The sequence below is a fragment of the Drosophila subobscura genome, chromosome A (assembly GCF_008121235.1).
Source record: "Drosophila subobscura isolate 14011-0131.10 chromosome A, UCBerk_Dsub_1.0, whole genome shotgun sequence".
Lineage (NCBI taxonomy): Eukaryota > Metazoa > Arthropoda > Insecta > Diptera > Drosophilidae > Drosophila > Drosophila subobscura.
In genome coordinates, this window is record NC_048530.1 from 21254243 (window position 1) to 21278093 (window position 23851).

At 47.6% G+C, this 23851-nt stretch overlaps 2 protein-coding genes across 6 annotated transcripts in view; one reads left to right on the forward strand and one right to left on the reverse strand.

The window, feature by feature from the left end:
• The first annotated feature begins 2196 nt into the window (after positions 1-2196).
• The window catches only part of LOC117892502 (potassium voltage-gated channel protein Shaker), a 106003-nt gene continuing 84348 nt past the window's right edge, over positions 2197-23851 (forward strand). For 2 of the 3 annotated variants that reach the window (XM_034798832.1, XM_034798840.1), the window contains exon 1: positions 2197-2470. In XM_034798832.1, coding sequence (XP_034654723.1) covers positions 2325-2470 — 146 coding nt within the window. In that variant the 5' untranslated portion in view covers positions 2197-2324. The remainder of the gene's footprint in view (positions 2471-23851) is intronic. The other variant, XM_034798886.1, reaches the window with a different exon arrangement.
• LOC117892576 lies at positions 12140-16508 on the reverse strand. 3 transcript variants are annotated; one of them, XM_034798908.1, is made up of 15 exons: positions 16293-16508; positions 15448-15932; positions 15236-15387; positions 14589-15176; positions 14243-14527; positions 14055-14183; positions 13818-13992; positions 13643-13758; positions 13479-13587; positions 13328-13419; positions 13037-13254; positions 12882-12978; positions 12673-12815; positions 12380-12616; positions 12140-12323 (listed from the first exon to the last, which is right to left on the reverse strand). In XM_034798908.1, the coding sequence occupies exons 2-15, from the start codon at positions 15897-15899 to the stop codon at positions 12240-12242; spliced, it is 2877 nt and encodes a 958-aa protein (XP_034654799.1). In that variant the 5' UTR covers positions 15900-15932; positions 16293-16508; the 3' UTR covers positions 12140-12239. The 3 variants fall into 3 exon arrangements, with proteins under 3 accessions (XP_034654799.1, XP_034654816.1, XP_034654808.1); XM_034798925.1 differs by having other exon boundaries at positions 15448-15935; XM_034798917.1 differs by having other exon boundaries at positions 15448-15997.

The following is a 23851-nucleotide window of genomic DNA, read 5'->3' on the forward strand; positions in this document are numbered from 1 at the left end:
CCAACTGGGTGAGAATGACTTTGGGCCATGACAGCCAAACCGCCGCCCCAGTGGGAGGCAGACGATGACGATGACGATGAGGTTGAGGTTGAGGATGGCATGGCAGGATGAGTGCCACAGAGCCAGCGTGCCACAGTGTCACAGAGTGGCAAAAGTGAGGCGAGCCGGAATGGTTTCTTAATGTGCTCACAGCGACGTTGATGGCATTGCAAATGTGCACACGCTCCAGTCCTTCAGTCCTCCAGTCCCTCATCCAGTTTTGCTCCTCCGAGTACTTAGCAGACGACCAACCGAGGACCTCCCTCCTTTCATGTTCGCTGTCAGATTTGGCAGAGAGAAACAACTGCTTAACGCCATTGGAAGGGAAGATGGAGGATGAAGTATGGTGTGGTGTGTGTCATAGGTGTGTGTGGTGTCGAGGCTTCTCCTTTCCCTTGGGTTAGATTGAAAATTGCAAAAGGCGAGTATCTATATTGACAGACATTCCCATAAGCGAAGCCAAATGATTATTCTCGTGCCGAGTTGATGATCAGAAATCGTTGACATAATTGAACTGATGAAGAGAATCCTTTGCCCATGCCACATTTGTGTGTTGTGTGTGCCATTAGTGTCTCTCTCGCCTCAAGGGCCTCTTGTCTCGCACTTGATGCATTTTATTTGTACCGTAGAAATGCCTCTAATTATTGCAATTTAATTGACTCAAAGACATGGCCAGGACTCATGTTATTTGTGTGTGTTCTCTGCTCCGAAACGGACTGTAATGAATGTTGTCTTTGCCTTGGGACTGTGATTGGGATTTTATGGATTTTTCAAACACATAATTTAACGTTGCTTAAAATATTAGAAACATACTAAAATTATTTATTAATATTTTGCATTTTCTTCTCTCGTTTTTCCGCAGCTGCCTGTGCACGTAAAATCTCATATCGTCGTTTAAACGTCTTTCCTATCCTATGAAGTATCAACTACCAGTCCACACGGCTACAGGGCTACACAACTGCAAAACTACAACTACAAAAGCAACCGAAGAGCAATCGCAAAAGAACATTTAGATCTTCAACAAACAGACACACATTTGACCACAAAGAGTGACTAGATCTGTGGAGAGCTGAAGATCGCCACAAAATATATACACTAAAGATAACTCCACAGATTGCTGAGTGTGGCCATGGACGTGTCCTTTCTGTATCTGAAAGATCTAGTAATCGGCCGCCATTTCTACCCCAATGAATGAGCTGAAAGCTCAATCAATTCGCTGATCTATGCTGAAAAGTACTAGAAATCTAACGGCCAACTGCCAACACTGACCATTAACCAACACTAGTGGGCGGGCAGCAGCACTGCCCAACACTGACGTTCGGCACCAATCAGAGCGCTCGAAGGAAAGAGATTACAACTATCGGAGGGAGTCTTCATGCTATCGGGACATCCCTTTCGACCGAAAATTTGGCCAAGGATAAATTTAGCTAGAAGATAAATTATACAAGCAAAATTAAAAGAAAGAGCCGAGCCCAGGGACGATAAGGATAACTTTTGCATACACAAAATTGAAACCAAGACGAAACAATAATTAGAATTAAAATTGAGACAAACATTCGCTGAAAAACAAACAAAAAAACCAAACACTAAAGGAGGTAATGAAAACGCCCATTGTGATTCTTAATTTTAGACATTAGGCCAAGAGAAGCAAAAAAAAAAAAAAAAAAAACCAAAAAACTAAAAGCAAAAGGGAAAAGGAAGAGGAAAGGAAAACCAAAGCGAATGTAATAAGAATGATATTAAGCAAGGAAAATGCATGATAGAGCAGCATAAAGCAGGAACAGCGCAGGATCAGGATCATAGAGCAGCAGCAGTCTAAAAAGCGATAGAAAAACGACCAAACAAAGGCTGCTGTGGGCAAAGGAGTAAGAGGGAAAGAGAGAGAGACGGAGAGAGTATATGCAATAGCAACGCCAGCCGCCCAAAAAGGACAACAACAATTCAAAGTTCAATTCCATCCAAAAGCGAACGGGGAAGCAAAAGCACGGAAGCAAAAGGGATATTCAATGTGGAAAGGCTTCTAAATCAATCTCTGAATAACATTTCCTCAACACGAAAAAAAGGAAAAGCAACTGCAAACAGGATCAATTGAAGTTGACAGGTTTCGTCCTCGTCTTCGATCCAGTACCCCGAACCCCAACAACAACAGACCAATCGCGAGTGATTTGTAATTTTTGTGGTGTTTTTTTTTGTGTTTGGTTTTGGTTTTGATTTTGATTGGAGGCTAAACCTGTTAAAGCTGCTACCACTGCCACAGTCAGAGTGCAAAGAGTGCCGCCGCCAAGATGACTATGTGGCAGAGTGGCGGCATGGGAGGCCATGGCTCCCAGAACAATCCATGGATGAAGCTGATGGGCATCGTGCACAAGGAGCGACGCCACACCGAAAACGTCCAGAGTCAGTCCGGCTCCAACGAGCGCAATCTTAATCAGTAAGTACAAGAAACAAAAATAGAAAATACTTATACAAATACTATAAATATACTGAATACCAGAAAAATACCATACATTTTACCAAATAATACCAAATGGCTTCTAAATGGGCATTCGAGGAATCTTAAATATAAATTGTGACTCCTAAATGGATTCACGAACGAATGGAGAATGCTAAAGGAAACAAAAGGAAAAAGGGATGAGAATGACGATGAGGAAAAGAGAAAGAAGGAGAGAGATGGAGAGGGAGGCTGAGATTGAGAGCAAATGTGCAAGCAAAAGCTGAAACTTTTAGAGTTGGGTCTTGCATCTGCAGTGTCAAAAAAAAAGAGAAGACAAGTCCAGAGATAAGTGCGCTGCAACCTGGCTAGGTTCCACGCCCTACTGTCCCTTTCCCAACCTCAGGCACTGCCACAGGCCACCTACAGCTCCTGCTCCTGCCGCGACACCATTCAGCCATCAATAAGCACAGTTTTGCATACTTAGGTACATAGTGGCAATGCTGTGGGTTGGGAGAGGGCAGGCCATGGCTACGTGCTAGAGCGCAAGAATGTTTGACACTGCTTGCGCACGAAAGTATGCAACGGCCAGTGCTGCCACGCCCTCAGCCCTTGTCTCAGTGTGTGTGTGCTGCTGAATATCGAATGTGATTGTGAATGTGTATGGTGGGATGCCATGTTATGCATATTGGTCGTAAAACATGAGCCAACTGCGCAATTAAATGGCCCGCAATGCAAATGGAATGCCCCAGGACATGGACGTGGTCCACCCAAAATACAACAGCAACAACAACAAAGAAAAGATTGACATTGCTGGGAGGAGTCGCCTCCGCCTACGCCTATCCCACCCACCAACTGGTTTCCGTTTTTTGCTTCCATTTACCACAAATCAACGCTGAGGACAGAGCTGCACTCGGATTGTCCGTCCGTCTGTTTGTCCGTCTGTCGCTCTGCTGCTCTGTCCCTGGGGGCACCTTGTTTATCCAAGTGAAGCGCCCTGTAAATGATATATCCAACTGGTCATTTGAGCTGCCGCTGCCGCTGCCGCTGCCACACTCCCACACAACCGCCTCCCACTCGCACTGGCACTCTGCCGATGTGGCTGCTGACTCTGTTGCCATCGGAAAGTGCAGCTCTTTGGGCTTTTAAATTGGCTATAAATGCGCTGGAGCATAAATGGATTTACACACATGCAGCTTGTTGCTGCCCCACCTCCACTCCACCACACCCGGTCTTCAGCTCTTCCGCTCTACCATTTCCATGTTGCATGCAAATACATGCCACTGCACAAGCCCAAACGAAAATCGGATCCATTTCCCCCATGCTTCGATGGCATATGCCTCCTGCCGTCTGCCGTCTGCCTTCGCCTCAGTCACTTTCCACTTTTAAAAAAATGTTCCCCTATCTCTTTGGCACTCTTTCTCGCTCTCTTTCGTGTGTGTTGGTGTGTGTGTGGGTGTGTGCTCTGTTTCAAGGATTCAAGGAAGTGAAAATGGGAAAGGAACTTCCGGCAGCCAGATGAGTTGAGCGGATGCCGTCGTAGATTGAAAGATTAAGTAAATGGGAACCAAAAGAAGAATCTGGCAACATGATTAATTTTCTCACTGTTCAGCGAACAACATAGATGAATAGATAAATAGATAGATGGATAGATAGATAGATAAATAAATAGGTAGACAGGCATGCATCGGTCTATGCTTTTCAAATCAGAGTTGAGAGCTCAAACTATCCATCGCTGGAAAGCGACTGAGACTGTGAATTGGCCCACTCTCTCTCTCTCTCTCTCTCTCTCTCTCTCGAGGGGCGTTGAACTTTTCAATTGCACCCCCAATGCACTCTGCCCCCGCTCAAGCGGATTAATTGAACTAGTTCCCCAATTTGCCAACTAATGTGCTCTTAGCATCCACAGCATCCTGCATCCAGAGCACCCACAGCACACCGCGGGTATCATAAACTTTCGCACACACCCACAGCCACACTTGCACACTCGTACACGGAGAGGGCGCACACATACACAATGGAAAACACTTGAAAATGAAAGGATAATAATAATATTTTTATTATATTATATTTTTACTCGTACTCGGTGCTCGTAGTTCTTTCTCTGCTGTTTGCCCGCTTGCATCCACAGGAGTGTGTGGTGTGCACCAGCAGCATCAGCATATGAGAGAGCAGGGGAGAGGAGAGGTCAGGTCATGGGGTTGGCAACTCTGTTGCTGGGTTCCGGGGGGTTCTTTGGGGTTACAGGGGATGGCTTAAGTGCAGCCTCTGCGTTGCTGCAACAACACTCGAGTGCTGTCGGGCACTGGGTCGGCAGGGAGGGACAACAACTGTAACTGTAACTGCAGCTGCAGCACCAGCAAGTGTTGGGCAACGCTTGCTAACTGCGCGATGATTTCCAGGATTTCAGCCGGATTACTTTTGTGTGTGTTTGTGTGTGTTTGTGTGGGAGTGTGTGTGTGTGCCAAGTGTTTCGCAATTTATGGCTGGCCCTTCACATTCGGCTGTTCGTGTTTCTGTTCTGTTTTTCAGTTTGCAGTGCCAAGTGGCATAAAGCATGCCATGAGGCAATTTGATTACTTTTAAATGATTTTTAAATTGATCATCTGTGACTTTGAGGCGGGAGCATGCTCCCATTGTATCTAGCTCTTGTGTTCCACCAGCTCTTGCCTTGGTTTTACTTTGGTTCCCAATACTTTGTGTTCCATAGTTCAGAACTAGTTCCATGCAGCACCCAAGCGAAGCCAATTCATTGATTTAAATGATCTGAACTTTGGCATTTTTGGTGCCCTTCCACTTGCACCAGATGGTCCCAAAAATACCCTCTAAGCACACACACACAAAAAAAGATGAACAATTTATCATTTCGTCATAATTTGCATGCCCCTCTTGGCAAGTACAGTCTCGCTCTTTGGGTGTTTCGGCACACTTCATGCATAAACACGGCGAAGGTCAGACGATGCTGACATAAAAGGTTTGAGCCCTGCCCTCAAAGGAGGGAGAACGGGAGATGGTTATAGGGTTCCGGATGCAGCCAGGAGTATTGCTATTTTACCTTTTCTTTTGCTGCTCCTGCTTCTGCTCCACTTGTTTGCCTTTTTTTGTTGGCTCGAGCAACAGTTGAACATTTGGAAATTTGCATAAATATTTCCCAGCTCCCGCAGTCCGTGGCTGCCACTTCTCCGCTTCCTCTGCCGTGCCACTCGAAATTTATAGAAATGTTGCACGAAACTGTTTCCATTTTGCTTGGGCAGGCTCCAGCTACAGCCCCCTGTCTCTCTCTCTCTCTGTCTCTTTGTTAAAATCCTTTTGGGTCCAACATGTACGATTCATATGAATATTTTATAAGCCCTTGTCTCTCACTCTTGTGCGAGTTTTTGTTGCTGCTGCTGCTGTTGCTGTTTTTGTTGCCTGGGCGTTATTTATGCGGGGAGACAAAGTTGAAGTTGACGAAACCATCGGGATCGGGTTGGGTCTGGCTCGCTTCGGCTGTGGTCGTTATATTTAACGCCAATGCCACCAAAAGCTGTGACATGGACAGCAAGGGAAAGGACACGCACGACAGACAGGACAGAACAGAACAGCACGGGACAGGAGAGGACAGCACGGGACAGGAGAGAACAAGTCCCTCTATATTTCCTCTTGCAGCAAATGGATCTATTTTGCATTGAAATGGAAATTGAAATGTCCGCTGCGCGTCACCACAGCGGGGATTGGGACTGAGACAGGGATTGGCATTGGTACTGGGATAAATTGATGGCTCTATCCGCACATGTCCACATACCACATGCCACCATGACAATTCCCACAGTGCAAGGGAGGGCTACGCTAATCAGATTTATTGAATCTTATCATAAATTGCAGTCTCGCAGTATCGTCTGTGGTCTACCCTTAGCGAAAAGGAGAGTTCACAATTTATATCTGTCCTCAAACTGGAACAGGGACAGTGGTTCACACAGCAGTGGCAGTCCATTTTGGGGGCCATTTTGGAGAGCTTTCTGCATGCTTATCCTGTTGTCAGGCACAACAGGCGCAGCAGCAGCAAAATTAATTGTTTATCTTTTGGACTACGAAAAGAAAAGAAAGTCTGAAAGTGTGTGTGTGTCCACACCGGAAGTGGATTACTGGCAAAGTTGGTTTAGATTTGTCAACGCCAGTGGAGGCATCTGCCTGCGGCATACAGGGTGATGTAAGCCTTTTATCGTTCACTTGTCGATGAATAAGCGATGACTACCCAACGATTACCAATCGATTATCCTTTTTTGCTACATTTTCAACGGTTCTTTAATCGAAAATGGCTCTGGCTGTTCCTGTGGCACCCTGTCATCGTGGGGCTCTGGCTGTGCCTGTGCCACCCCGTCATCGTATCCTGGTTGCCTGTCATCGATTGGGGATTGCATGAGACACGTTCGTTACTTATTCTTGTCCATTCTTCGTCGACGTCTCTGCACCTCTGTCTAATTGCTGGCCATTCGTTTTGGCCATTCTGCTAAGTTGCTGGCCGACTTTGCTTATCAGCGCTTTTCGCCGCTGTGCCACAGACCAGCCACACCCGTTGCCGGGCCGCCCATTTGTTAGCCAGGCTCTGGGTAAATCATTTTTCATTTGCCTGTTGAAATTTTGCACTACTTTGTCTGCCACCTGCCAGCTGCCAGCTGCCACTCGTTCCCGAGCGTGCCGGAAGACTGTGGGGCAGAGCGGGGTGTCTGCTGTTTTTGGGCCGTTCTATTGAACTTTACTCAAGCGAAATTAATGAGCGGCCCGGGGCCATAACACGCGCCAGAAGCCAGTTCATTACCGGTACGGATTTTGGTGGGTGGTTCCTGGTTTTGGCTGCTGCTTCTGCTTCTGCTCCTGTTTCCACTTCGCCCACTCAAGTGCACCAAAGCGCGAAAAGCATTAGGGGGCAGTGGGGTTGGGGCAGTGGGGCATGGGCAGGGGCAGGGGGTGTACGGACATTTTATTGGCGACCATAAAACGCAAAGTGTCAAAGCGAAACGTTTGCAGACGAGAAGGTTGGGCAACATTTTGGCCAACATTTCAATTGGCAAAGCCATAAAAAAAAAGAAAAGTCGCAAAAAGCTGTGCAAGTGCTCGACGTGAGCCCATACCCTGCTCTAGCCAACGCTTTATCGTTGAAAGTGGTTTGGCTCTGGCATCTGCCATCTGAATCTCTATCAATTTTGCATTCATTGAAAGCACAATTAAATGTTGTGGTTGATTTTGTAAGCCTTTTTTTCAACACAAAAGCCAACTCGATTCTTTTCGCGTTTCATTGTGAAAGTGGGTTCAATATTTATGCAATTTAATTACCAATCGATTATGCTAATTAATTGCTGAATATTAATTGGAATGTATTGGCATTACCTCATCAATTGGCAATTGATTCATGTGTCCAACACCCCAGACCCCCGCTGCCGGAGTGTGCTGCTGCTGCTGCTGCTGCTGCTACCCTGTAAGCGATGGACGTTCATCTCGTTGACCATTTGACTTTGATTTGTTGTTTGTACTAGCAAAGTACAAGTGGATGTGGAATGTGGGTGCCCCTGCCTCTCCCTGTGCCGCTGCCTTTGGGTGGCGCTTCGAGTTGCGCGACGAACAACAAAAGGAAGCCAGACAAAAAAGCTGAAAGACAATTCCTAGCACTCAATTAACGCATTTAAGACTACAGAGGAAGAGAGAGAGAGAGAGAGGGATCTGAAGAGTAGAGGCTGTGCCACTTGTGTTTGGGTTTTATTTCGAGAAATGCCATTGCCTGGCATTGTGCATCTGCCTTCTGCCTTCTGCCTTTTGTCTGTGGCACGAAGCATATCCACATCGACAAGGCATTGTCTCTATCCGACTATGCAGCAGCAGCAGCAGCAGGAGAAAGCCGAACCCATTTCCAATCCCCAGCCCATGCCCAATGCAACCAAATCCGAAGCCCAGTCAGAGTTCCAGTACCGCCGCTCCCACCAATCATTTCTCATTGCTCTGGCATGGAGAAGCTGTGTGCAGGAGGAGACTCTACGCTGCCACACAATCAATCAAAGAGCCAAGGCTGGCACTGGCGATCAAAATCCCTTTCGCTTTTCGCATTTCGCTTTCCCTCCTGCTGGCAGGGCTAATCGTGTGCTCGATAGGGGAAAAGTGCCACAAGTTCAAGTGGTCTTTGCTGGAATTTATACGAATGCATCCAAATGCCGAATACGATTGCTGAGATGAGCAGCTTCCACTGGTAATTGGGAATCGCTTAACGAGTTGCAGCAATTATCGTGACACTTGCCCTAAGCTTTTGTTCGCCATAAAATCAGCTTCTTTGTCCTGTTTCCCACCTTTAATATCTGCCACTGATTGGGCATGAGAGGGCTTTTTGCCTTTCCATTCAGCAAAACTTAAGCTGCGTCACAATTCGCCAGTAAATGTTGTTCCGATGGAGCACTTGGACCGAGCCATTTATTAGCATTTAAGCAAAGTTATTGGACTGCTAAAGCAGCCTGCCGCTCCTCTGATGCTTGACATTTGAGGGCTGTGGGTTCATCAAAGTTTAAGTGGCTCTATGGGTGCTTTCTGTACAGGCTCCCTCCCATCCTCGTTTTATTACGAGAAATAATTTAACGCACCAGCGAGATTGGCATCGTCCTGGCATCATGATTATTGGGACGGACACACTGGCCGCTGTGTGTTTAGTTTTAGCTTCAGGCTGCAGGCTTCAGGCTCTGATAATTGCTCTCTGTCTGTGCTCCCCCCTTAGCCATGAAATTATATGAATCTTTATGGCCCAGTGACCTGCACACGTTCATGTTCATGTTAAGAGACCAAATTACATTTTGCATTTTGATTAAAAAGTAAGCACCCAACCCGCTCTCACTCACTCTCTCTACCTTATCCTTGCCCCCTCCTCTCTCTCTCTGACTAGTTGTCGAGGCTTTCTTCACTCCTTGCCCTCGTTTGTCTTGCTGGTCTATCGCCTGCGCCTCCCCAGGAGACACTCGAAGCGCGGAGCTCTCGTTTGCAATTTAATGAAGCAAACTGTTGCTAAACACAACGACTAAAGTTAGTCACCGCGGGGCGTTGGTGGGAAAGGCAACAGAGAGGCACTTCCTAAGAGTGACTTCTCCAGCGTGCAGATGAGCGATGGATGGGTGGATGAGTGGACTTGGCACCGCTGAAGCATGAAAATCATTTGATGAACGCCATGCCATTGGGCTCTAAGGACTCTCCGCTATCCAACAGATGCTCCAGAGAGAGAGCAAAAGAGAAAGAGAGAGCGGTAAAGCAGCTGCCAAATGCGCTTAGCGGCAAACATCCGCTCCAGTGTTGGATGCCCTCCCGCTGCCAGTGCTCGACAACTGTCGACTCTGCGATACCCTCAAACAAAGTCACACAAATATGTGACACATTTCCACTGCTCTCAAATGCGAAATGCCCCACGGATAAACGTCACAAGTTTTGGCTTTGAAAATGATAAAGAGAAAGTGAAATGGGGAAAAGGAAAAGGGAATGCTGCTTGGCCAAGTCAAACGTTTTGTCCGCTGGCATTTGGCCAGCAAAAGAAAAAGCGAAAGCCAATTCAATAGAGGGGAAAAATTGTATGAAATGTATATTTAAAATTGCATAAATCAAAACACTCGTGCAACGGAGGTGACGCAGAAGGAGCCGAGCCACAGTCAGAGCCAAAGCCAAAGGCCAACAAGGTTGAACGGTGCTAATTGATTGATGATCGACTCTCGACAGATGCTGCTCGATTAAGAGCAACCCAAAAAGCTTCAAAAGTTCTCGTAACAGAGGAGCCTCGAGACTCGGCACTGCCGCTGCAAATACTTTGAAAGTCTGGAAATGACACTCGAAAATCTAAAGTTATTTCGCAGTGGAACACTCCATGACTATCCAGTGTTTGTTGCCCTCTTTTCACTGTTCTGTAGTTCCTTTTTTGGGATATATTTTATCTGTTGTTGGGGTTCCACTTTGCATGCACATCGCAGGGGGGCCTGCTGCAATCGTTTCTCGAATCGAATCACGTCCACACATGCGAGGACCACCCGCTGCTAAAACAACTGAAGGACCTCAAAGGACCAATACCAGTACCGAAACCAAAATGCCAAATGCCAATGCGAAAGTCTCAATTAAAGCACACTCTTTGGCCATTCCAGCTGTGACTTTTGCGCTGGCCAGAGAGATTCGACAGTCACAGTCGGAGTCACAGCCACAACCACGGCCATGGCCAGAGCCCATAGGCCATAGGCATCGTAAGCCACGGCACGACTCCACTCCGCTGGCAGTTGGTGGAGCGCATTCCATGGAACATTGACAAAAGGAATCGGAAAATGCAGTGGGAAATCGCTCAGACAATGGCCCAAGCGGGTCCCAGGAATGTTGCACAAAGAGTAAGGGCAGGCAGGGAGAGAGCAGAGCTTGCAACGCCGCGGGGCAAACGAAAAATGCAAATTGTCAAACATGCAACGAAATTGACGAGAAAGACTTCCTGCAACGCGACTCTCTCTCTCTCCGTCACGCACATTGCACAGCGGTAGGTGGGTGGAGGGGTGATGGCAGGGCTTCAACCCCCCACCAGCACCCGCTCCGCCTATCATGGCTCTGAGTTTCAGCGAAATAATCGTACCAGCAGCGAATATTGACTGCATTGACAGGCCGTCATTCTGGTCTGTCACTCTGTCAGTATGTCAATATGAAGCTTCAGGCTCTGCAGGACACTCCCCCACCCGTGCCAGCCGTGGCAACGATGCCAGCAAATTAACTCAAACCGAACCGAACCGCATGGCCAGCCCGCCTCCCCCCTTGCCGCATCACGCTGTGGCACGTCTCAGAAAATGACTGCTGAAAATGGTAGGGGAAAGGGTGTGGGGGACTGCGGATGGATGGGAACTTGTTGCTGCAATTTGGCAGCCATTCCTGGTCCAGGTCCAGGTCCGGGTCCGGGCAATTTTTAAGCAGGCATAATTAATGGAAAACGGCCCTCGTTTCCTCGGATAATGTCAACATTATCGCTGCTAATTGGCAACGGGGGGCTGACAGAGACACACAGAGACAGGAGGAGCGAGAGAGACTGGATGATGGACACCAATGGTGAGGCCGCTGCCGCGGGAGGGAGGTCTTAGATTTAGCTAATGGATTTACCTCGTCATTTAGTGGATGATTTTGGTTTGTGGCATGACGGACAGGTGGAGTGGATGGAAATGGCAGAGGATAAGGATGAGAAAAACAACAAAAGATGATGAAAAGGAATCCGAAACATGTCATAGAGGGAAAAGGGCAACCGATTTGTTACCTAGGCCCTCTCTTAACCCACTTGGACTGCTTGCAAGCAGTGCTATCTTCGGTGCTGGGCTGCAAATTAATTCATTTCACATTTGTCAGCATTTGCCTAACGCTACGTCTGGAGGGTTTTATTTGCTCTCTGCTCTCCGCTCTTTTTCACACTCTCTTGCTGCACAAATACTTTGTTGCACTTGCAAGCAGCGCTTGTCCATTGGCAAATTTACACTTGACACCCACAGATCTATGGCCACTTTCCTCCCTGCTCGCTGACTTTTGCAATTAGCGCAGCGCCAGACGTGAGAATCAAGCGACCAAACAATCGAATGATCTCGGAATAAATATTGAACACCAACAGACAAAGTTGAGCTGTGTAGATTGTGGGACAAAAAAAACAATTTTCATTTATTTATTGTGTGTGTGTTGTGTGTGTGTTGCGTGTGTGCCTTAGTATCTACATACATTAGATTAGATTTTGAGCTGTGACTGGAGCAGATCGATCTCGGATCCGCTCCTAACTGTTGTCGGATATGAGTCGCTGCTCGTTGTAGCGTATGGGATATGTGAGTGCATTGCCCTTGTCCCACGAGTAGAGTTCCTGCAAAGGTGGGGAATGAGTGGGGTAAAGCCATAGGCCAAAGATTTATCACTCACAACTGTCAGGGGATTGTAGCCGACGGTGGTCGTGTGACTGAAGGGATTCGAGAATGGCAGATTCGTATTGAGCAGCTTGCCCTTGTACAGGTCCACCACATATCGGATCTGTGTGTTCTTGTCTGTGGCCGAATCGATGGCATACAGATTGCCGCACACAATAAACATCTCCCCAAACTGATGGTGGTCCAGTGTGATGTTGAAATTGTACTGCATCTTCAGTGTCTCTGCGTCCAGCTGTGGAAGAAATCATTCTAAAGAGGCGGCTCTCTCAGGCGCTGTTCACTACGCACCTTTGCCACCAGCGTGTTGTTGGAGTTGTAGGTGCTGTAGACAACCCACAGGCCCACCTCGTCCACATTAAAGTCCATGAAGTTGAAGTCCGTGGCGTAGAGTCGATTGGAGGCAGCCACTCCCGCATAGGGCAGTTGTGTGGCTGCAAAGAGGCAGGAATCAATCCACAATGGATGACATTTCTGGGAATATTTATGGCACTACGTACTGATTTTCTTGAGGCTTGTCAGATCCAGCTTAACCACCAGATCGGAGTTCCTCTGATGATAGTAGAACGAGCCATTGAACACCACATGAGCATTGCCCTAAAAGCGGCAAAGGAAAGTAACAACAAAGAGTCTTGGAATCCTTTACGTTACTCACATGGAAACCCTCGGGTATCTCGTACTTGCGCCGGGGCACACTGTTCATGCGATACTGTATCCGCGTGGTAAACTCAAACAAATTGTACGGATCATTCTCGTTCGTCACGTATGTCTTCTCGCGATCGCTTTCGGGCGCTGGATCGCGCAGCCACGAGCCAAACTTCTCATTGACAACCTTGTGGAAGACGGGCTTGCCGACGGCATACAAGTAGCAGGCTACCAAGAGACAGAAACAGAGACAAGATGCACTTGAGGAATGCTGAAATCTGATCTCACTGTGTTCACTCACTCTTGGGTCGCTTGGGCAGTCCCGGATAGCTGAGATTTCCCGTTGGCTGTATCTCAAAGTTGTTCAGTATGGAATCCTTGCACTGGTACAGGCTGTAATATAAAGCATTGCAGGATGCGTAGACCAGTATTAAGTGGGGCAGGGCACTTACCTCGGATCCGGACACTGATCACAGACGGGGCACTCGCTCTCAGGCGGTCGCTGGCCATACACCTTGATGCTGTTGCCCACATACGGCGTCTCGCTGTTTGGATCTTGTGCTGGAGAAGTAGCCCAAGGATAAAGCAAGTCTCTCCGTCTATGCTGTGTACTCACGTGCTATCTCAAAGTTGACCATGGTGGCATTCAGTTCGTTGCGTGCCACACAATGATAGTAGCCAAAGTCGTCCTTGCGCAGGTTATTAATGGTCAGACGCATGGAAGTTTTGAAGCTGCAAATAGCAGATTAAAAATCAACCAACAGTAGCTCTTTTTGTGTTTTTCTGCTCACCCATCTGGATAGGATTCAATGCTGTACTTCTCGCTGGGATCCAGTATCTTGCCATCGTAGGCACGCTCCCAGTAGCGTATGGCCTCGGGGAATGCCTCCACGAGGCACTCGAGCGTGGCGCTGCTCTGGTATTCCGCGTAGATCATTTGTCGGTACACCGAGATCATTGGCGCAACTTTTGGGCGTAGAATAAATAAATGAAAATAGGCTCCATGGATGGATCTCTCTCGTGCTTACAGTGTACTTCCACTATGAAGGTTGCATTGGCAACGGGCGCGATCCCATTGTTGGCATAGCACGTGTAGGCCGCCATCTGATGCCTCGTGATGTTGGTGAACTTCAGAAACTGTCCGCTGATGGAGGCCACTGTGATGGATGCAATGTTTAGCTTCAGTTCTTCTCTCTGCTGCTCTCTCCCTACTCACTCTCCATTCCATTGACGTTGATGGTGCGTCCGTCCTCGCGGCGCCACTCCACCTGCGGCTGGGGACTGCCGGTGGCCGTGCAGCTGAGATTCAGGGATCGCCCTTCCTCGACAATCACCGTGCGCTGGAAGTCCGGTGCGTGTAGGTCTGTGATCGAGGGCGGTATCAGCAGATCGTTCGAGGAGCTGCCATTGGGGAACTGCATCTTCCAGGCATTGATGCCGGGCACGCCGGGCGTGCCGTTGGTGCCCGGCTTGCCAGGACGTCCGCGCGGACCAGCAATGCCTGTGGGGGGCACACAATTTTGCACTCTGGAAGCACACACAAGCAATGAATGATACCCTACCCTTGAGTCCTCGTTCGCCTGGTGGTCCTTGGGCGCCTTTTGGCCCGGTGATGGACAGCCCATCCTTGCCATCCTTGCCGTGCAGCCCGTCCTTGCCGTCACGCCCCGGCTGCCCGTTCTTGCCATCGGCACCAGCTCGTCCCGGCACTCCGTCCAGTCCGGGCTCCCCCGGCACACCGTCACGCCCATCCAGGCCCGACCGTCCGACGGCGCCCGCATCGCCCTTGATGCCACGTGGACCCGCGGGCCCCACATGGCCGACACCATCGACGCCAGGTGCGCCCGGCAGACCGACATCGCCGCGATTGCCCTTGGGGCCGGGTATGCCGGGCAACCCAGGATTCCCAGTCGGTCCCTTGGGCCCAGACTCACCCGGCGGACCCACTGGCGCCGGCGGACAGTAGTCCTGTGTGCCCTTGCAGAAGCCTGTGATTATCTTCTCCGGCACGCGGCAGTAGGTGTTCAGATAGATCCACTCGTCGCCGCCCGGAGCGGCGCCCTTCTGCCCGGTTCGCTTGCGGATCTCCGTGTCCTGCTCCTCGAGCGCCATGCGGTGGTTTGGATTGAAGAACTCAATCAGTGGATCAGCTGTGAGAGAGAGAGATGGATTAGGTTGGGTTACAAAGAGCATTCTGAAAGTGTCTTGCCATGCATCGAAGCGGGCGACGAGGCAATGTCCCGTCGGATGCGCATTCGCCTCTCCTCTGTCCGGTGGCCAATCAGGTTGTCCGTGAACTTGCGCTCGTTCTTCAACTCTCCGTTGCTGCTGCTGCTGACCTTTCGCGTGGTGCTGGCGGTGCTATCAAGAGAGAGTTCAAAGATTAAAAGTGATTCCAAACCCCAACTGGCACACACTCACGTTGTTTCCCTGTCCGCTTCTCGATCCGCTGCGATAATCTGGTTGAGCATTGCTCTGAGGACATCCTCGGATCGCTGCAACTCCGCCTGGAACTGTGCGCGAAAGAGCCTCGAGGAGCTGGGCGTGGGCGACGAGGCATCGCCTGGCTCCTGCTGTGTGTGCGTGTAAAAGACAATGGCGAGACTGGCCAGGATCAGGGTGAGGGCGCCCAAGTAGATGTAGACGAGCACCAGCGAGGTAACCGCCTTGTTGCCCCCGCCAGCACCGGTAGCTGCCGTCGATGTTGCGTCGCCAGCCACCAGCTGGTCACTGGACGCCGCAGACTCCAGACGCCGCGGCTTCACCTCAGTGCTGCCCGTGGCGCTGCTCTCATCCTCATCCTGCTGTATGGAGCGTCGCTTCTTCTTTTTCTTGCTGGCATTGTGGAGACTCTGATTGACGGCCAAGAACATGATGTTGCAGCCGCTGTGGTTTCCGTTCTGCTGCTGCTACACAAATCCCAAATCAAAGAGGGGAAATTTGTCTAGTTTTGATGTTCGATTCAGAATTTCTGCTTTGATTTATGGAGCACAAGTGCAGTTCGAAAATCAAATTTCCATATTTTTAGATTACACAAACAACAAAAAGTATGATGGAGGGGCAAAAGAGTGTGGGAGTGTGGGAGGAGAACTCGGTCTAATTTTAAATAAAAACTCTCGGGACTCTCTCCAGCTGGAAAGCAGGGAAGACTGCTTGCACGGCTCTGCGCTGCTTGGCCACTGCTTGCAGCATGCGAGTGTTGTTGCAGTGCCTCAAGTGCAAATTAGAATGGAAATTGTTTTGTTTGTCGTTCGGGTTGTACGTACGTGATGTATACATAAGAGCCGCTCGCTACCAAAACTTTTTCACACTTTTCCGCATGTGGAGGGCACGCCAAAGGGGCACGGTGGGGACGGAGATAGAGCGAGAGCGAGAGCGAGCGAGCGAGCGAGAGTTTAAGTGTGAATGAGAAAAAGGTGGCAAAGGGAACAGAGAACGAGAGAAAGAGAGAGCTAGAGCCTTGGTGACCAAACGCGTTGGCGTCTAATGCTCGACTGAGTGACAGTTTCTGTTCCGCTTCTCATAGCCGGCAACTTTCCCACGCACTCTATCTCGCTCTCTCTCCCTCTCTCTCTATGTCTCCCACTCTCGGCAAAGAGAGCGCGATAGAGAGAGAGAGAGAGAGAGCGAGAGAGGTGCTTGGGGGAAGGGGCGCGTGTACGAACGATAACAAATCGAGTCTATATCTAGATACGTATATATCCATTTCCATGGCTATATCTCTTGACAGCTTTACGTACGCCATAAATTAATCGAAATCTTTTTGGGGAAATTTGGAAATTCGTTTGATTTCTGCTAATTTTAGGAAAACTAAAAGGAAATTTGTTTGCCAAAATGATTCTTCCAATATTTGGCCACTAAATATAATCGTTTATAACTGAAAATGAGGCAAATACTAAAGGGGAAGAGAGGCAGCAAGAGAGAGATTGCTGGGGCACCTCTCTGCGATTTGACGCCTGCGCCGTGGCCTTCAGCTTTCGCTGGCAGTTAACGGGAATGCACATGAATGCTACCCAAAGGGGCCGTAAAGAGAGTGAGCGAAAGCGAGGGGAGTTGGGTAATGTCTGGACTGGCGGGTGGAAGAAAACTTTCCTCAACAAGTAAACAGTTGAACGGTGGACAAGCCCCGGCTCTGGGGACACCGAAACTTCAAAGATAAATGCAACTGCAGTGGGAATATTAACTAAATAAACTATAGATACAGATACTAGATGTACATAGATACAAATATCAGTAATTGAATTACTATAAATTAGCTGAGAGACTATGAGGTAAAGGCTACCTTCAGTGGCACTTGCATTTAATCTTTCTGCTGTATAATTCTACTTCTTCAATTTGCTTATGGATCAGCCAGAAATAGGAGCGTAAAAACTTATTTGAGAGCAGCTACAACCATTGGGAATCACTTTGTGCTTAATTTGCATTTCCGTTTCGAAAGAGAATTCAATTTGCATTGGCCCAATGCCTGCAACAGAGCGAATCGAAACGAAACTCAATGAGCCGTAACGAGCTCGTTAACAGGATGACTTTGGCTTTGGCGTTGGCGTTGGCTCCTGGATCCTGCATCAAGGAGCACCAGCAAACATTCAACATGCTGCTGCGCCTGCTGCTGCTGCTGCATTAGTTGCACAAACATGTCACACGACACAAGAGCCAATGCCAATGCCAATGGCAGCGCGTAATTTGGCAGCTGACGAGCATGCGAAAGCCGACCAGCCGCGGTTTTGGCACTGTTCCGGGTACAAGTAGGTGTACGGGTAGGGGTCGGTGTCGGAGTCCAGCTGGTAAGCGGCTCAGTGCCAAATCATCAGCAACAAGCCGCAACAGCAACAGCCACAGCCACAGGCAAATCGACACTGAGGGAATGCAAGTGGAGGACTCTTGTATTTCCTTGTTCACACTTTTCCCAGTCATTCAATTTTCTTGCAGCTAAAACTATACCAAAAGCCGACTCTATGCCACAGATTTTCCCCTTCAAATTTTGCAAATATATTTCGGATTTTGTTTTTCTCAGTGAAGCCCTACATCGGCGCATTAGTCAATAAATCAAAATGTCAAGATGATGGTCTTCGAAGTGAAGGCTGAAGGTGAAGGCAAAGCCACAGGCAAAGGCAAAGCTAAAGTCAATGAGGGGGGAAATCGGCAGACGGAGAGGAAAACGGCCGCCATTAGACCAACGCTTATATCATGGAAGTGACAAATTAAATGACAAGAAACCGACATTAAGTCCCAATCCGGGACCACCACCAATCATTCACTCATTAATTTATTCATTCATTCATTCATTCATTCATTCATTCAGGGGTAGCTAAACATATTGGCTTACCCCCCCACCCCGCCACGGACCACTTACATTGTTGCTTATGAGTAATAAATGAATGCAAATGCAAATGCAAATTCAAGGAAGGAAAGAAAGGGGAAGGGGCACTTCCGGGTTTTTTATGTGCACAGCACCGTCGCGTCGGAAAGTGCATTCCGAGTTGGCAATAAAAATGCGAATACGGCAGACAAACAAAAACAAATACGAGTTTTCGCCCCCCTGCAGGAGTTAAAGTTTAAATTTTATTAGCATATTTCCCAGGCTGCCGCCAAGGATTTCTGGCTCTGGTTGCCACAATCAGGCTGATTGAAGCGCAACATGAGCCGCGCAATGTGCAACGAATTTAAGTTTTGACGCGGAATTTGAATGTGTTTTTGGATTCCCAGGGGATTAGGTAGACAGGATTATGGCTTGGGTTTTGTGTTTGAGCATTTATAGTCTGTTCCTCACAGTTTTGTTCGAATAAAAGGAACTTCTGCTGCGATATTAAATAGTTTTTAGCTCTGAAAAACTTTCGTTAATGGGTAAAAATTAACAGAAATCACTCACCAGCAGATGTTGTACGAAAGAAGTGAAAAGTGGAAACATTTCCGTTTGGATGAAATGTGCGAAAATAAAGCAAATTGGAGGGGGATTTTATAGGAACACATCTGAGCGAGGCAATTAAGTTGTGATTGGGGAACATTTCACGTAATGGGGCACTCGCATAGCTGCCTGTAATTTATATTTCTTCAAACTTGAACAAAGCTAAAAACACCCAAAAATGTGGAAAGCTTTAAGAAATTGTCCCAGGCCAAGTGAATGTGGACGTGGGCGTGGCAAGGAAGAAAATTGTCGTATCCTCCTTCAATGCTTAAATACACCGCCGGAATTTCAGCCAGCCCCCACGCGTCTTGTCTCCTTTTCATCAGTTTTATTCTCGGTTTGCATATTTATGAGGGTAGCAGCAGGAGAGGGAACACGAAACAGGAGCAGCAGCAGGATAGAGCCCTAAAGACAGCCAAAAGCGCGCTGAGAAGGGTGGGGAAACGTGAAGAAATCATTGAACAGCATCGAGTGGCAGGCAGCGCTTATCTCTCGTCAACGGGGAGTCAACGCCAAACATGAGCCAAAGGCAGCGAAGCCAAAACGGAGCGAAAAGAATGCGGAAGCGAGGGAGCGCCTGCTGACAGCAGAGTCGAACCCTTTGATACCCTCTGTCGCCAAGCTGAAGGCATAGAGGTAGCAATTAGGCAAACTTCCACCCGTTGATGTCTCTTCTTTGGTAGAGATCTACTTTGATTGTTTGATCAAATGTGGGATCCATCTCCGACTCGTGAGAAGACTTTTCTGTGCTTTTCCCAGGGGTATTTGTTACTTCTATCCTTATTAATTGAAGGCTTTTCTATCTTGTTATTTTTTGTTGTTTTTGTTATTTTTATTGCTTCAAAATCCAAGAGAAAATTCGCCTGCTCCAGTATCTTGCCGTAGCTGAAGGGGGTGGGAGAGTGAGTTTTGTGGATGCCGCAGATGCCGAGCGCTGCTGCTGCCGCTGCCGCTGCCACCGAGCACGTGCTCCTCCAGAGCAACAAATTCCGAAAAGCCGAGCGATAAGCGTTGCTGCCGCTGCTTCGCCGCAGTCTCTGCCGCAGTCGCTGCCTGCGCTGGCGTAGGTGGTTGGCTTGCCTCTTGAAATATTTTCGAAATTGGAAGTTCGAAAAGCTGGCAAAAAGCTCGGTGCTTTGGGGCCAGAGGGCGCCAGGCAGACTCCTATGCGCGCGCAATTTCAATTTAAATTCAAATTTAATTATTTATTCATTCTACGACAACTTTTTGGGGGCTTTCTTGCCATCTCTCTCGGGTAAAAAGCTTTCTTCAGGCAAAAGCCCGCAATGCAGACGTCACAGTTGCCCCCCCAATGTCAATGTCCTGTGCAATTCAAAACGCAACGAAGAGAAAATCTTCAGGAAGAGGGAGAAAAATCCTAATAAACGAGGTCATGAGGTCACTGCGCCACTGGGGCATCCGAGACAGTACTCAATGAACAGCCAACTAAGAACTAAGAAAGAAATAAACGATTAAAAATCAACCGCACTAATCCCTTACTTTGTTCTCCCACTTTTCTTCTCTTTGCAGGTGAGTTACCAATCTTTAAAAGTTTAAAGAAATCAAAGAATAAAGTACCAAGCAAAGGCTAGGAGGCCCTAGGACGGTGTGGTTTGTGTACTGTCTAAGTGCTTTACTCGATGCCACTTTCCAATTCGTAAGCTAACTGCGACTATGACTCTACCCTTGACTAGGTCTTCGAACCCAATCCGCAATATAATTTTCAGTTTCAGAAGGCTTTTAGTGGGCAGTAAATCTCTTAGTCTATAATGTTAACATTCATAAAACTATATTCACCCACGATCTTAACCCCATCAAAAATAGACTTTTATGCAATCAATCATCCAAGCAACACAATAATATAACTAATACACTAAAAGGCATGGGGAAGAGTACACAGAATCTTTATTGGATCACGATTAATAAGTACTCAAACTCAATGAACTTTTGGTTTTAGTCGCACCGAACCTCACACTTCCATTCATTGAGATCTTCCATCTATGTATGCCTCAATCTTTCTTGTCCCTCGGACGCCCTTCACGCTGATCCATCAACACAGCCTTCTATCAAATCATCCATTCTCCATCATTCGATATTCGCATCTTTTCCGTAACCCTATTTGGTCACTCATGTGAATCGCTTTTCGAGGGAACGGGGCAACATCAACAACAATCAATCGACAAATGGGAAGCAATGCCAAGAATCGGACATTGAGAAAATGCATTAAAAATGTATCACTCGAGCAAAATCACCAATCCACCCAAAGACCCCCTTAGCCAAGCACTTTGTACATATTGAGTTCTCAAAGTGTGGCAGCAGTTGTGACACCCTTCAATGAATGGTATATGCATACGTAGCAACATAAGCAACCTTAAGAAAGATCTCGTTATCGTGTATACATATATCCCAATATGTACATAAAGGTTCATCGCTCATTTCATTTGACTGCTTTACAGGGTACACAGAACTTCGACAGCAGCCTTTCAGACTTTTCCTTTAGTGGGGATTTCATTTATTCTTCTGCCTTTGTCAGTCTCTTATTCGTTTTGTGAGTTTTCTTTTTAAACAAATAAAGAGGCGCATTAAAAACGATATTGTCGACAATTGACGAAAACAGGGCCAACACACAATCAGCGGAATCTTATTTTGCGGCGTCTGACGGGTTGTACGGGTGGATGGGATGGGATGGGGTGGAATGGGTGGATGGGCTTTACGCAATCTTTGGCCGAGTGAGAGGAAAATGAAAATGAAAAACGAGTGAAGGTCGCCGCCACTGCTTGAGTATCTGTATCTGCTTGAGAGTGTCTGTGAGTATGTGTTGTTAATCAAGTGACGCTATAAACGCATCTATAAGTGTAACATTTGTCTGCCAATAGACAAAGCAGCGTTTATCCCACCCATTCATTGGCACTGGGCTCTTCATGATCATCATTCGGATCATCATCATCATTATCATCATGGGTGCGCGTACTCGTATTTGTTTGTTGGCCTGCTTTGTGTCTTTTGGCCACAAATATACAATACTCGTATTTATGACCAATTGAAATTGTGCAGAATTCGCGATTTGCAACTGCGTCGATTGCGAAATTAATTGAATTATTTGTACATGTGTACGACGATCCATGCGAAGTTCGAATCAATTCAAACTGCCAATGAAAATCATGTGTCACCGCGGAAGCTCACTCTCGTTGGAATCGGCTGCCCCATAATTGCTGGTATCGATTCCTTGTGGCATGCAATTTGTGTAATCGATGCCACACCCACACCATTCCATTCCCCCAAACAACAAACAAACAAACAAACAAGCACTGTCCCCCCACGCTACCCATCAATTTACATCGTTCTTGTGTCTCGTACTGTCAAGTGTGCGCTTCGATTTCCATTCACTTGTTGCCGCGGCTGCTGCTGCGATTTGGAATCGTGAATCATTCGTCGGAGGTTTTTGAGACAAAATAAAGACAAAGTGCCTGCGGCACTAAGCCAAATGCTTGTCGGGGTTCCACTTTGGATAGGAACCAATGATTGTTTCAGGCTAACAATATGAGGGGAGGAAAATATAAAATGATAGGAACTTGATGATGGTCTTTGATAATGCACTTATCGAAGCGGGAGTCCCTCACATTTCTGGGCCTCTTATTTACATATATTTCAATAAACTTGCATTTACCGATATCACAGCACATGAATGTACCGTTTCAGCAAGCATAACAATGCATGAACTTTCATGTTCAGATTTGCTAGCGCAACGAGATGCTTGCGCAGGCTTTAAATTACGGTACATGCGAATGCGTGTGAAAGAAGAACCAAAACCAACTTGGTGCTTGGTGTTTGCTGCCTGCGATACCGTGTACCGTTCGAATGTATTTTTTCGCTGAACGTTTATTAAACGTCGCTGGCTGTTGACGTTGTAAGCAATTTGCGTGGAAAACACTTTGCACAACACTCACCCATAAAGAGTCACCTCCCCCGCCACCTCTCAGTCACCCACATGCTCGATTTTCGGCACTGTTCTGGTTTTCATTAACGTTTTTGTTTTTGTTCATTCCGTATTGGAAGAAAGCAGAGATATTTTATGTAAGATGTTCTGGCAAATGAAATTAAAATTTCAATGGAAAATAAGATCTCGCATTAAGAGAAATTGTAGGATATTTAAGTATGTTAATGCAGAAACTAAAGATCTCTTACCGATCTCCGAGTGAAATTGCAAACCGGAACAGTGTCGATTGGTGCTGCTGCTGCTGTTGCTGGCGCTTGGCCCCTGGCCTGCGGTGATGTCCATCCATGTGCCCCCACGTCAGACCTGGCATTCGCATTCGCAGTCGCAGTCGCCGCCGACAACGTCGCTGTCGCTGTCGCAGGCCTCTGCGGCGAGCAGAGGAGCGATCTTCAGTAACGCGCACGCCGGTGAGCGCTTCGCTTCGCACTTGTTTCACTCTCACACAGAAGATAGAAAACAGAAAAGGAGGAAAGCAAAAGAATCGGACTAAGTGCATTGGCATAAGGTGAGGCATTGCCAGAGAATGCGATCGCCTGATAGTCGCCCATTAAGTTTGTGTTTGTGTGTGCGGTACAAGTACTCTCGTCGAAAGAGAGCGTGCATTGGCAGCTGCAATGCTCTCAGATTTATGCAGCTTCGAAGCAGAGCTTTAACCACTTCTCCCGCTGCCGAGCCAATTCTCCCGCACCGAACCAGTGCGTATGTCGTGCGTTTCTTTTTTGTTGTTGTGGTGACCAAGATGTTTGTGATGGTGATAATGATTCACGAAATGATAATTTTATTGATGATAATTATGCCACGGAAATTATGTGGAAAATAGTGTCGCATTGATGACGTTCCGCTTCGTTTGTCGTTTGCCCAACGGTTCTTAAGCTCTTTCGCTCTTTCTCGCGCAGGGTTCATTTATGCAAGGGGAGGTGTTG

What these genes read in the sequence shown, in the direction of transcription:
- LOC117892576 (XM_034798908.1), bottom strand. Translation starts at nt 15,899, where the DNA reads ATGTTCTTGGCCGTCAATCAGAGTCTCCACAATGCCAGCAAGAAAAAG. An exon ending in GTCGCCCGCTTCGATGCATG is followed by an intron (nt 15,177 to 15,235) that starts GCAAGACACTTT and finishes TCTCTCTCACAG; the next exon opens with CTGATCCACTGATTGAGTTC. An exon ending in GATCAGTGTCCGGATCCGAG is followed by an intron (nt 13,420 to 13,478) that starts GTAAGTGCCCTG and finishes TTTATATTACAG; the next exon opens with CCTGTACCAGTGCAAGGATT.